The following is a 14,115-nucleotide window of genomic DNA, read 5'->3' as shown; positions in this document are numbered from 1 at the left end:
GATGGCGCGTTGAGAGCTTGATCAGTCTCTGCAAAGCTTAACAAGTGTATCCACGGGTGAAGGGAACAAGTCCACCAAGTCCGCTTCCTCCGCGACAGTAGGCAGTGCAACGAGTGTGCAGTGGCTGTGCATAATGACCGTTGTCAAACGACTAGCTGGTCATGAAGCTCGACGCCTTACACTCTACCTCAAGCTTCAGCTGTTTCTCCTCTGCCACTGCATGTGGCTGCCTTTTATCCCACACAGCACACATATATATACAAAAAAATAAAAAATAAAAAACTATTGGTGCGGTGACTGTGCAAATAATGGTCTCCAGAAAAGAAAATGAAAAAATGATCCGTGTCCGGATAATAGTGTGGTGCAGTGAGGAGTCCTATCGAGAAACCCAGCAATGCCAATCTACCATACTCATCATTGAAACATACACAGACACACACAAAAGGAAGGTGCATGCTACTATTAGCAAGTCAAAAAAAAAAAAAAAGGTGGTGACGACAAAATCATTGAAAGGAAGAAACAAAATGGGGGAAATGGTGCATCAGGCATCGTCTTAAAAAATAAATAAATAAATAAATAAATAAAGAGAGAAGGAAAAGAAAGAGAAGTAACACGTCCTAGTGAGATATGTGTTTCAACACAATACACCGAATAAAATAAAGCATGTCTATTGATATCTTCGAGAAATTACAAGTACAAAAAAAAAAGGGAAGACTTCACAAAGGTTGCTCACATGAAGCCTCAGCACTCGGCAAAACCCTAGAAGAAGAAAGCACTAAAGATTGATCATGTGGCGCCTCAATACTTGGTCAAATTCCAAATAGTGAAGGCAAAAGGTGCCTCTGGAAGAAAGCCACGAACTTCTGATGGTCACTTTGAATCCGACCTTCAGATTCCTACAAATGATCAAGCTTTCTCTTCATGCTCGTCGAATAATCATTTGCAAGCATGTGCAACTCTCGATTCTCACGCTTGAGACGTTTGATCTCTCGTCTAAGGCTTTCAACCTCGGCCGTCAATGATTCAACTTGGCGAGTTCGAGCAAGTACACGTTGGCCCATGTTGGACACAGAGTCCGCGCACTGAACACTGAGAGCTAGAGAGTCTTAGACAGCCAACTCATCGGACCGCCTTGAAAACAACCTATTATCTCTAGGAGTGGGGAGGTTCCTAGCAACAACCGTAGCCGTTGTTGCATCCTTCATCACAGAGTCTTCAACTGTAAGAGGGCCATTAGAAGATAAGAAGGACGGGTGCCATATATTACCCTGACGCAATGCACCTGTGTCATTGCTGGGACTCAAATCTAAGCAAATGTTAGATGGGTAAGCCATTTTCAAAAATGTTAAAAGAAAAAGGTTGGATAGAGTAAAAGCTCAGAAATACACCGGTGACGATTTTCACGAGCAGGCAATCTTCAAAGTGTTCATGTTGAATACGACTGACACCTCTTTAAAAGGAGAGGCAACACAACCACTTGTTAAAAAATTGAAGAGACACCACTCTTCGAATTTCAAGAGCCGGATTTTCCTGCGTAAAGTCCGTCAACACTTTTCAGATGCAATCTCAGCTTTTGGCTATCACGTGCAACTTTGTCAAAGATCACTGACAGAGTTGAAAACGTGCGAAGTTCATTATTCCAACTACCACACTTTTGGCCGACAAGCGTGGGCGACAAAGCCGCATCTGCACTGCCACTTGCTATTGGGAAATCACTATATAATTCGACCTTCATCCTCTATAGCAAGGCACACATCCAAAATGCTTGACTCTTCTTCCTTGCCAAATGCATCTGCAACCAAACCCTTCAACATATGTAGTTTTCTTCCTCCCTGAAAATACAAACGCCTGACTCTTCTTCCTTGCCGAATGCATCTGCAACCAAACCCTTCAACATACTCAGTTTTTTTCCTCCTTGAAAATACAAACACCTGACTCTTTTTCCTTGCCAAGAATACATTTGCAACTAAACCTCTCAACATACTCAGTTTTCTTCCTCCCTGGAAACACCTCTTCAACCAAGTCACACCAAAGCAAAGGTATCTCATATCACTAGGGTTGAAAGCAAGAGTATCTCATAGCATGCTTTCTCCCTATCCTTTTCTTTGTCCTCGTTCTTCTCTGCAGGGCAAAGAGAAATAGAGTAATCAGCCGGCACTTGGAATCAACCTTCCGATTTGGAACCGACTGCTTGGAACCCCTTCCCTGATTGCTTACCTATCAGTGCTCTTAAGTACTCATCTTCAACTATTGATGCACTACCAAAGAAGATACCAGATGCCTGGAGAACAGAAGAGGCAAGTGAAAATGATGCATCGAAGCATGTGGAGACAAGCACAACAAATACATGTGTTAATCGTCCGCTACTTTTTCAAAAGCAAAAGTATCTCATATCATCAGGGTCGAAAGCAAAGGTCTCGAATTTCCTCACTAAATACCCCAGGCCAGTTGATATGATGTTGGCTCTTTACATTGAAGCTGCCAAGCATGGATGAGTCGCTGAGAAGTGATGCTCTGAATGACCATTTAAAGGCAAAAGGTTGCGCACCACTTCTGCTAGGAGAAAGAAACAAGCAGAGAAGAATGCAGCACGATGAGCTGGAACAAATCATTATAGCAGGACATCCTTTTCGGTAGAACTGCATAATCCTGACGGAGGAGTCTAAGTCAAATCCAAGCCCGCCATCACTGTTATAATCAAAGAGCTCGAGAAACTTCAACAACCTTTCACTGGCACTGTCGCCGAAGAGCAAAGTCTTGACAACCCTTGAAGATCATACCGTTAACCAAACTACTCAGGGTCCATATGAAAATGCTGCGAACTTCCTTGATCTTTCAAAGTAAATTTTTTGCAGCATCTGACCTTATCCCCTGACCTTCTTCAATATGAATTGGAAAGATTGAAAAAATAAACAGACCATCACCTTCATCTCGTGCCTACCTGCCATGTGTCCAGATCCTGAAACCGCTCCTAAGTTCAAGATCAAGCCTCAACGGCCCTTGAAGAAATCACAAGTCTGATTCAAGATCAAGTGTCCACCACCCTTGAGTTAAATCCTTCGAGATCAAGCCCCAACGGCCCTTGAAGAAATCACAAGCCCGATTCAAGATCAAGTGTCCACCACCCTTAAATCAAATCCAGTTCAAGATTAAGCCTGTGGAAAATCAACAATTGGAGGAAACCATAAAATCTTCCAGCCAAATTCAAGATCAAGCCCCGACGGCCCTTGAAGAAATTACCAGCCCAGTTCAAGATCAAGTCTCAACGGCTCTTGGATCGATATCTACATTAAGGGACTTCAAAACGCATCTTCTACACGTGACAGGCACATGTATACCATGCGTCTTGAAGTAGGGGCATTTGTAGACATCGAAATTTCGGTGAAATAAATGTTGATCAATAATTAAAACTTCAACGTTCACATGTCACATAAATTTTACACATAGCATGTGACTCAACCAAAAATAGTCATCAAACATAACACGTGTCAACACTTGGCAGAAATGATTTATTTCATCTGATTATTTAAATCCAAAAATCAAGTTTTGGAATTCTATAAATAGGAAGCCAAGGCATTCATTTTTCGGATGAAGGACCAATTCATAACCAATTCACATAACACCAAAACCTTGAAGCTTTGAAACTCCAAAGCTCCCAAGCAAATCCCGAAGGATCAAGAAAGCTCTCTTTGTTCTTCGTCAAATCCTCCTTCAAGATCAAGCCCCGACGGCCCTTGAAGAAAGTGTTCGTTATTCATCATCTGTTCATCCTAAGATCAAGCCCCAACGGCCTTTTGGATCAATAACATCAACAAATCCACACATCCAAATGTTCATCAAGATCAAGCCCAAAAGTCTTGACGATCCGTTCATCCATCAACCTTCAAGATCAAGCCCAAAGGGCCTTGAAGAAACTTCCCTAAACCTTCAAAATCAAGCCCTAACGGCCCTTGAAGAAACTTCAAACCGTTCATCCAAGATCAAGCCTTGACGGCCCTTGGATTAATTGCACATCAACAAATCAACACCTTACGGAGATCGAATCAGAGGATCAAATTTGAGAGAGATTATAACCCCAAAATCATTAATACAAAATATTATTTTGTACACGTGTTCTTGTCTCTTTCGTTTCAGGAATTTCCGTGTTTACAATATTCTCCGCCGTTATCAGACCTGAAGACCTTAACTTTGGTCTGAAACTGAGTAGACAGCATTGTACAAAATTCTTGAAGAAGTAACAGAACATCACTTTTATTCTTCATCAAGAACACCCAAGTTAACCAAGTACAATCATCAATAAAAGTAACAAACCAACGGAATCCATTAGAAGTAACTTTCATCGGACCCCACACATCAGAATGTATCAAATTAAATGGCAACGTAGCTTTAGAATCACTTACGGGAAAAGAAGCACGATGACTCTTAGCCATAACACATGTTTCACACTTGAACTCTGAATCACTACAAGTGCGAAACAAAGAAGGAAATAGATGCTTCATATAACTGAATGATGATGTCCCAATCATCAATGCCACAACCAAATTTGATGTCTGTCATCCACTTTAGCACTTAAAACTTGATGATTATTTGAACCGGAAACAACAGTATCCTCTATAGTCAAGATGTACAAACTCCCTATTCTTTTACCATGACCAATTATCTTCTGTGTTTGAATGTCTTGAAAATAACAATATGTAGGGTAGAAGTTAGCAGAACAATATAAGGTATCAAGAAGTTTTCCTACGGACAAAAGATTGCACTTAACATTAGGAACAAGTAAAGCACGGACCAGTGATAAGTTTGGAGTCAAAGAGATAGTGTCTTCACCCTTCACAGGGAAGGTGCAATACACAGATCACGAACATAGTCACATAATTCATCAAACACTCTAGGGTCACTAGTCACATGATCAGTAGCCCTAGTATCAATTATCCATTTATTTGTTCCACCAAGATGCATAACAACACTATGATTAAATTAAGCTATTGAACAAAATCACGAACAATAAAGGCACAAAGATACACAGCGGAATGAAAACAATTTACCAAACTGTAGCAATCACTGTTTATGGCACTGTAACATAGATTATTCACGGCACTGTAGAGGACTACTGTTCATGCAATGTATCAAGCGATGTACTGTAACGCGACACTAGTCACTTTTTTTTCACGTAGGAAATCATGAAAAATGTGGGCACAAAATTAAAGCACACAGGTCACCAAGAGCAAACTGCTCTGATGCCATATTAAACTAAACATGGTAAATACCAATATTAAACTAAACATGGAAAATACCAAAAATATATATGACAATATTTGGGAATTTCTTATATATTCATTAATCTCCAAAGTTGAGTATATATAGGAGTTACAATTGGTATTACATATGTACTTCACCAATGTGGGACAACTCATATAGCGAGCTTTCGGTCAATGTCTCCCAAACCCTAAGGCTTTAGGGTAGTAGGTGTAAAACACCCCTAAGGACTTATTAACTCGAGCTAAAAAGGCTAGAAACCAACTAACCAACCTGCCCCATGCCAAGACTCTATCGTTTGATGCAAGAATCACTGCTGATCAGGCAGGACTGGCCCGATTACTAAGCAAATACTCGGGTGGAACAATTATTACTTTATTTATAAAGATAACTAACTTTCCTTTATTTAGAACAAAAATTAAAAGTTAACTAGACAAAAAGTAAGTGCTTCAATCTCACTCTCCACAAACCATGTTGGTGTGAATGTCCAAATTTTCAAAGTATAACTCATGAATTAGTGCCTAAGCAATGATAAATAGAAAAAAACTCTACTATGGGATTAATCATCACCATGTCCATTTATTGACAAAAATTAAAATAAAAAATTTTCTTATTTCCCACCCCCACACTTAAATCACACACTGTCCTCAAAGTGTGGAAATAAATAAAATGACTATTTACGACTAGAAAATCCTAAACATAAAATAGGCAAAGAAACAGCAGAAAATATAATAAAATAAATAAAATAGAAAAGCAAGAAAACGAACGAGTGGACCTTCTGCCCACACACGTGCGAGCCCACATGTGCCAAAAACTCTAGCAATATTCCTATATAAGCCTACATTTAGCTGCTCAGGCCATCTCCAACCGAAGGGTCCAAAGGGACAGAGGGCCGAAAATAGCCCGAAAATCGTCTCCAATCGAGGGCTAGGCCAGAGGGCTCTGGACTATGGGAGGGCCCCACGAAATTGGAGAAGGCTGGAAGGCTAGAAGGCTGGCTGGGCGGGCCATTTTTTTTTTAATGTTTTGTTATTTCTGTTGATTAAGCCGACAGAAATAATATATACTATATTATTAGTGTCGGTTATAACCGACACTAATATCAATGTTAATATAATATCAGTTTGAAGAGTGTCGATTAAAGCCGACACTAATTTGAATTCTAATTTGAACTCCAACGGCTAGCCAATCACTTGCCATTGTATTCAAATTTTATTTTTGTTTTTATGAATTTAAACCTTTTTTTTTCTATAACTTCCTATAACTTTTTTTCTATAACTTATATTTTACAAAATTTGGTTCATATTTTTTTTCGTATAACTTCTATTTTACAAAATTTGTTTCATATTTTTTTTAAATTCCATTTTTTTCCTATAACTTCTATTTCACAAAATTTATTTCATATTTTTTTTAAATTCTATTTTTTTTCCTATAACTTCCTAAACCATTATACAACATTAAATTAAATTAAGTAACATGAAACAACATTAAACAATATGAAACAACATAAAATAACATTAACCAACATAAAAATTATACAACATGAAACTTAAACAACATTTTTAAAAACATTTAAAAACATAAAACGTAAATGCCTACTCCATGCTTCTTTGGGCCCAAAGATGTGCAACAAGATCTTGTTGTAGGTATTTGTTTGTGGCATAAGAACATATCATTCTATAGCGCCTCATGTACTCATCTATAGAGATACTACCAGTTCTTGGATTGAAAGGGAAATTAGGCTCACCATATGTTTTTGCACGAGTTCTTCTTGACCTATTTGGATATTCTTGGTCGTCATCGGACTCTCCATCAATATACCCCTCTCGCTCATCCTCCACTATCATATTGTGTAATATGATGCAAGACATCATGATGGAGTCCAAATTTTCTCGACTCCACCCTCTTGCCGGTTCATTGATGGTCTTCCACTGTGCTTGTAGAATACCAAAAGCTCTCCCAACATCTTTCTGATATGCCTCTTGATGTAAGGTAAATAATTTTTCCACATCATTCCTAGGGTTTGGAATTGCTTGGACAAGTGTTGCCCACCTTGAGTAAATGTCATCTGCCAAGTGATACCCCATATTGTATTGACGGTCGTTGATGTAGTAGTCAAGTTGAGGTGATTTACCTTCCGTCAAGTTATTGAAGAGGGGTGAACGTCCAAGAACTGTAATGTCATTTTGGGATCCAGGGACTCCAAACAAAGCATGCCAGATCCATATGTCATATGAAGCAACTGCCTCTAACTCAACAGTTGGCTTTCTTGACCTTCCGCTATAGCCTCCTTCCCATCCGGTGGGACAATTCTTCTAATCCCAATGCATGCAGTCTAATAACCCTATCATGCCCAGAAACCCATGGTCTTCAGTTTTGCGAATGAGCCGATTCAAATCTTCTTGATTTAGCTCGCAGATGTACTCGTCTTTGTAAAGCTGAACAATTGTGTCACAAAATTCTTCAAGAGTATCAAGGCATGTAGACTCAGACATACCATAGGTTTCATCCATCGAATCAGCTGGGGAGCCATAGGCCATCATTCGGAGTGCAATAGTAACCTTCTGATGAGGTGAGAAACTAGGGTGGCCTACTCTGTCCCACTTCTGTCGAAAGTACGGATTGACCTGCTGGACATCACAAAGTAAATGTTGGAAGACATGACGCCTCATCAGGAAGTGACGTCTGAAATCCTCTTCTATGTACACCGAGTTGGGGTCGAAGTAGTTGTTCATCAGATTGGCATGCGTCATAGCTTTGTTTCATGGTTTGTAAGAGCGACCAGTAATAGAGCCACCCCATTGAGGTTGTTCCTCAGTTGGCTGACACACCATGGCCGCAGCCATGGCTGCTGCTCTGTTTTGTTTGTTGCGCCTTACTTGAACTTCTTCATCACACTCCTCATCTTCTCATCTCATTTGCGCCTATTTTGGTTCTCTTTTGGAATTAGATGAGGACCCCCAGTTGGAATCTGAAGAGGATCCAAAGTTGGAATTCATTGTAAACTTGAATTGAAAGAGATTGAATTGAAAAAGATTGAATTCAAAGTTGTGTGAATTATGACCCAATATCCACCCTATTTATAGCAAAAAAAAATTCAAATCCAACGGCTAGCTGACATCACTTAGTCGTTGGATTTGAATTTAAGTTGTAGTTTTTAAATAATAAATTATGTTTGGCCCTCGATTGGAGACGGAAGCAAATATGGCCCTATATTATTCATTAAAATATTAATATCTTTGATAATCTTGGAAGGTCAGAGGGCTAAAACGAGCCATCTAGCCAGCCATCGGTTAGAGATGGCCTCAGTTCTCCTAGTCGTCTAGCTCATTCTCTCTAGTCTCGAGCCCGGAGCCTTGCACTTTCTCCTTCTTTACTCTCTCTTTCAGCTAAGTCCATCAAACCCTAGCCATTCCACTTCATTTCTCGAAGCTTCCCAAAACCTTCACAACACAGTGCCTTTTCTCTCTTTTCTGTAACACAAACCAATATCCAAAACCCCATCTCAACCTGTCATAACCAGAGCCGTCATAGCCCCCCAAACTTATTCACTACTGCAAATACAGAGCTACATTCCTCAGGTAAAATGCATCCACATCTTCATTGCCTTCGATTTCCTGACCAAAGTGAAACGAATTTCTAACCCATGCATGCATGTATTCTGTATGTAGAGTTCTGGATTCGAGTAAGGCCAAGGGAAATAGGAACTGCAAGGAGCAAGGGCGCACACACGAAGCTTCTATACATACAGCAAAGTTGGCTGCAAGGACTTAGATCACAATTTTGGAGAACAATTAAGAAATAAATAAAAAATAACAGAACTCGAAATTATAGAATATTTATTACTCAAAATACTTGCTTTGCAGAATGAAATACAGAAATAAATACAAGAATATCAATGGTACTAACGTGATTACAGAAGGTAGAGGTTAGTGTAATAGTTATGTCCTTCGAACAGTATTTCTGTCCCACTCTTGTGCTTGTTGTTCAACGTCTACTGGACCAAGATTCAACTACCTAATTCTACAACCCGCACTGGATTCTAGAATTCTAGCGAATTTGCTTTGTGTGTTTACTCTCTGGAAATTTCGTACGGAAGAAATGAGGAAGAAAAGATGATCTGGAATGGAACTGAGGACTCCAGTTATATAGGCTCTTTCATACCTCTTCAAACACCTTTTGGATGTATCTGAAGCTATTCAACTTTTTCCACAGAGTTGTGTCTATTAATCAAAATGATTTTAATTAATTTTAATTAAAAACTTAATTCAAAAATTAAAACTAATTGATCAGATTAATTTTAATTATTAGGTCCTTAATTTTAATTATTAGGTCCCAAGGCCCAAGGCCCTTGTCTTGATTAAGTTATATTAATATTATGGTATAATCATCAAGCCTAATCCACACAATTGGTGGCCCAAGCCTCAATCCCCATTCCAAATGGTCCAACACTTAACTAATATTGTAGAGGACAAAACATATATAAAGGTCATTGAGAATCTTGTTTTCTCCAATGTGGGACAAGAGTCTCAAAACTCTAACACACAAAATGGAAGGTAAAGCCAAACCCCTGCACTGCGTTAAAATTATGCATGATGTTATGTCTTTGAAAATCATTGATCTGTGGATGTTGTCTATGAACATGCATTCGTCTCACTGACGTGATTTTTTTTTCTTTTGTGTTAATTGGCATGTCGTCCATGTGATGAATGCCTTATCAAAGCACTAGCATGAATCTGAGTACTGGGAATAGATATCGACCTACCTCTGAGATGCTTGGTCTACCCCTAAACTTGCATGTAATAGAACTTTTTTATAAAATGTGAAGGAGTGATTGAGTGAAAGGGGGTCCAGCGGTACAGAGGTCATCACAGCAACCCCACTGTAAGCATTTCAGAATTCAGACTCCAGTTCGCATTCCTTTTAAATTTCTGCACTTTAATGTTGATGTTGAATGAGTTTCCAAAAAATAAAAAAAAATGTTGATGTTGAATGCAAAGCTGTGATGAATGAATAGTTGAATACATTCTGAGGTGAGTGGCTGAATACTGCTGAATGTATGATTCAGTCGATTGGGGGTATTTGATTCAAATTCAACCTGCATAAAATCAGACTAGAATAAATTCCAAATAAAATACTTATTAACTAAAAATTTTGTTTTGTGTTTTTCAATTTTCTGATTTTATTTGTTTTTTTTTTTTTTTTTTATCTTTTTTTGTTTTTGGCTTTTTGGGATAAGGAATAAAAACAAGAAATAAAATGAACGAAAATAAAAAGAAAATAGTTGGAAAAATTGGATTGCCTTCCAATTAGTGCTTTAGTTAACGTTTATAGCTAGACAATTGAAAGTAGGTTGGGATCATGGCACTTGTTTTTTTTAAATCAACCACTCTTTAGTTGCATCATAGTTAGCCAATGCACAGATTGTTACAACATCTAAAACATTTATATAAGTAGCCTGCCCTGTGTCCAGATTGATTGTGTCCAATAGCTAGCCATGTAATTTCCAAGATTATGATTTGGTGTGAGCATCCCCATCCAGTCCGTCAGTTTCAGTGCATTCCTGCAGCTTTGTGGGTTGTTTTGCAGCCTCTTGAAAGGGTATGTGTGGCATATAGACTTGGGTAGGAATGGGTTATGTGGGAATTTTAGGATCAGCATATGTTGTTTCCTTCGTTGGGTTTCAATAACAGGCCGAATGCTCCTCAGTTCCTGCACCAATGTCTTCTTGATCATCAAAGCTTTTCCAACAGTTTAATGCTTGAATCTAAAATCCTTGATTGGTTATTTTTATATACAACTCAGTTGATTCCAACAATTTAGAGAGTTTGTCCTCCAACGAAAGTTTTTATGGCACATTAGACTGCTCAAATTCTGCTCAATATGCTTTTTCAAACTTGGAGTATAGAACTGTCAATAAGGATTGTTCCAATTCCTTTTTGAGTTGTTTCTCATATTGATATGCTCTTGAACAAACTCTGGAAATCATTCCCTCTCACTACACTGCAAAATATCATGGGTCTTTAAACAGCAAAGTGTACAAATTGTAGGTTTAAATCCATTAAAACCCCCATTCTGCATAGTTGACCCATAAAGGCGGCCCTCCTGGTTATATACTGAATTTAGGAGGAGATATAAATTCCGTTGTTGCACAAATTGTAACCAAAAAATTCAAATAAAATCAAGTAATTAAACAGTTATGTACAAAAATAATTAATTAAGAATATGATAAACACAAATTATTTAAAACAATCTCCGACAGTGGTGCCAATTATTGTGTTGCACCTAGTTTTCCGTTGGATGCTTGTGTGCAGCGTGCGCATATTTTAGAGCACATTACAGGCTTCAGAGGTCATTGTGTTTTACTATTTATTTCCCCAAATATATTCAATGCAGTCTTTACACATGATATCCCTTTTTCTTTTTTGTTTTCTTTATGCTTTATTTTTTAACACTTTTTGTGGAATTTGGAAGAATTATAAACCCTATTTCTGCAAGTTGGAGAGGCAAGAGCGGCAGCAGGCCAAACTCAGATGTTAATGCAGAATGTAGCGACTAGGTAACAAAATACGCAGCTGGAAATAAGGGGTCTGGTAATCACAAATGCATTGTAGGTCTTAAGAATATATTGTAATTAATGTATAATATCGTATTTGTCTAAACTAGGAAAGGCTATTCCATGTATTGCGTATCACAACTTTATAGGATTAGAATCAAGATTTAATTTTACTATTTGTATTTTTATATATATGGGCTACATAGCCTCTGTTCTATACACAAAGTATTCAGCCATATTATTCCTCCATATATTCTTCCATATATCAATCCCAAGAACTACCTAGCTCTTTTTTAATTTGGTATCAATACAGGCTTGTCGATCCACTTCATCAAACCCTAGCAAAATACAAACACCATGACAGCCAACCAAACATCCAATCCCAACACAAACAATTCCAGCAACCCTAGTATGGATCTATCAAATCCATACTATGTTCATCCTTCAGATCACCTTGGCCATGTACTTGTTTTTGAAAAACTGAATTGCACTAATTATTCCTCCTGGAGCAAGTCTATGTTCATGCCCTACAAGCCAAAAATAAAATTGGGTTCATCGATGGATCCATTAAACCCCCTTCAGAAGACGAAAAACCATATGACTATGCCTTATGGGAAAATTGAACAACATGATCCTATCATGGATTTTGAATTCAGTGGAGTCTTATCTCTCTAAAGGAGTTGTCCATGCCTAATTTGCATACAAGATTTGGGAGGATTTCAAGCATCAATTTTCACAGTAAAACACACCAACAATTTACCAAATCCAGAAACAGATTGCTTCTCATCACAAGGCTTCATGACCGTCTCAGCATACTTTACAGAACTCAAGCATCTCTAGCCTCAACTAAATGCATATGAAGACCCCATCATTTACAACCTAATGGATAAGCATCATGAGCAACGAGAAAAATACCGAATTATGCAATTTCTTATAGGCCTTAAAGATGTTCATGACATCGTTCGCACCAGCATTCTCATGATGACACCATTGCCCAATATTCATCAAGCTTATTCATTTGTTAGCAATCATGAGCAACAACACCAGTTGTCGTCGAAACAACGCCAACAATTACCATCCGATAATTTTTCCCTTGCTGCCGCAGCACAAACCCGCCCTAACTAGCGTGATAGGAGCATATTTATCTTATTTCTTTGCATTTACTTCGTTAATTTCCATTTATTTTGGGTAATTTAAGTTATTTTCGTATTATTGTAGGTCCAATTGGTAAAGATGACAATAAATGGCTAAATGGAGCAATTTGGAGCAGTTTTGGACTTGGATTGGATAACATGCGTGTGAAGCAGTGGGGGTGGACATTTTTGGTGTTTAACATGTGCTAAATATGTGCTAAAATCTAGAGGAATCAAATTTGGAAGCTTGGAAGACAAGGAAAGATATAATCTTATCCAACCTTATCCAAACTTATCTTGTCTTATCCAGTTTACCTTATCTTATCTTACCTTATCCAAACATTATCCCACTTTATCCAACATTATCTCATATTATCTCCAGCTGCAAAGGAGTCCTTATCCTATTCTAAATACTTCGCATCTTATTCTAGGAGTCATAATCCATTCAAATACCCTAATCCTTTTTCTCTTTGGTTTCTGCCAAACCCTACCTTATATATATGTATTTTTTCTGCATCAATTTTGGGGGGGGGGGGGGAGGGAGAAAACTTGGTGCCGCATGTTCTATTCCAAACTGGTGCCGCAACCTGCAAAAGCCAAAGGAGAAGGATTGTGCTACATCTTGTCATTCAACCATTGGAGATTTCAGAGTTCTTTATGTCCTTACTTAGTTTTCATGTTTATTTTAGATTGCTTTTCAATTATGATGAACATGTGTAACTAAATTTCTTTTTAGCTAAAGGTGAATTCGAAGCCATGATCATATGTTTTATATAAATTGATTACATCATGTTATTGTTTCATAAAACATGAATGCGATTTACTTATCTGTTTTATAGAGAAATTATGTGCATATGTTTCATGTGTGGAGAAAAATCATCTAGCTAGCTTTTCACCCATATTCCCTTTACAACTTAATTTAATTGCTGCTATTTACTTTTGTTTCTTAAAATTCGTCAAAAATCCCCCTCAGTTCTTATTTTGTGTTAGTCTAGCTTAGTTTTCAGTTTTTAAGTTTAATTTGTGTTGATTAGCATCTCTCCTAATCCCCGGCCTAGAACGATCCCTACTTGCTCATAATATAATCATCTAAATTATAGGGTTTAATTTGTGTGTTAATTTATACCACATCATAGCGATGTGATCATTGCAACCGAGAGGAACACAACA

General features: G+C 38.0%; 1 protein-coding gene across 1 annotated transcript; it reads right to left on the bottom strand.

The window, feature by feature from the left end:
• Window positions 1-7,571: 7,571 nt before the first annotated feature.
• On the bottom strand, window positions 7,572-8,009 carry LOC139194968 (uncharacterized). Its single transcript, XM_070820130.1, has one exon. It carries the CDS (start codon window positions 8,007-8,009, stop codon window positions 7,572-7,574), a length of 438 nt encoding a protein of 145 aa, XP_070676231.1.
• Window positions 8,010-14,115: the final 6,106 nt, after the last annotated feature.

This window comes from Malus domestica, chromosome 04 (assembly GCF_042453785.1).
Source record: "Malus domestica chromosome 04, GDT2T_hap1".
NCBI lineage: Eukaryota > Viridiplantae > Streptophyta > Magnoliopsida > Rosales > Rosaceae > Malus > Malus domestica.
Note: the sequence above shows the minus strand (reverse complement) of the source record. Positions and strands in the feature narration are given on the sequence as shown.

Bases quoted from the DNA above. Each gene is read 5' to 3' on its own strand.
- LOC139194968 (XM_070820130.1), bottom strand. From the start codon at position 8,009: ATGACGCATGCCAATCTGATGAACAACTACTTCGACCCCAACTCGGTG.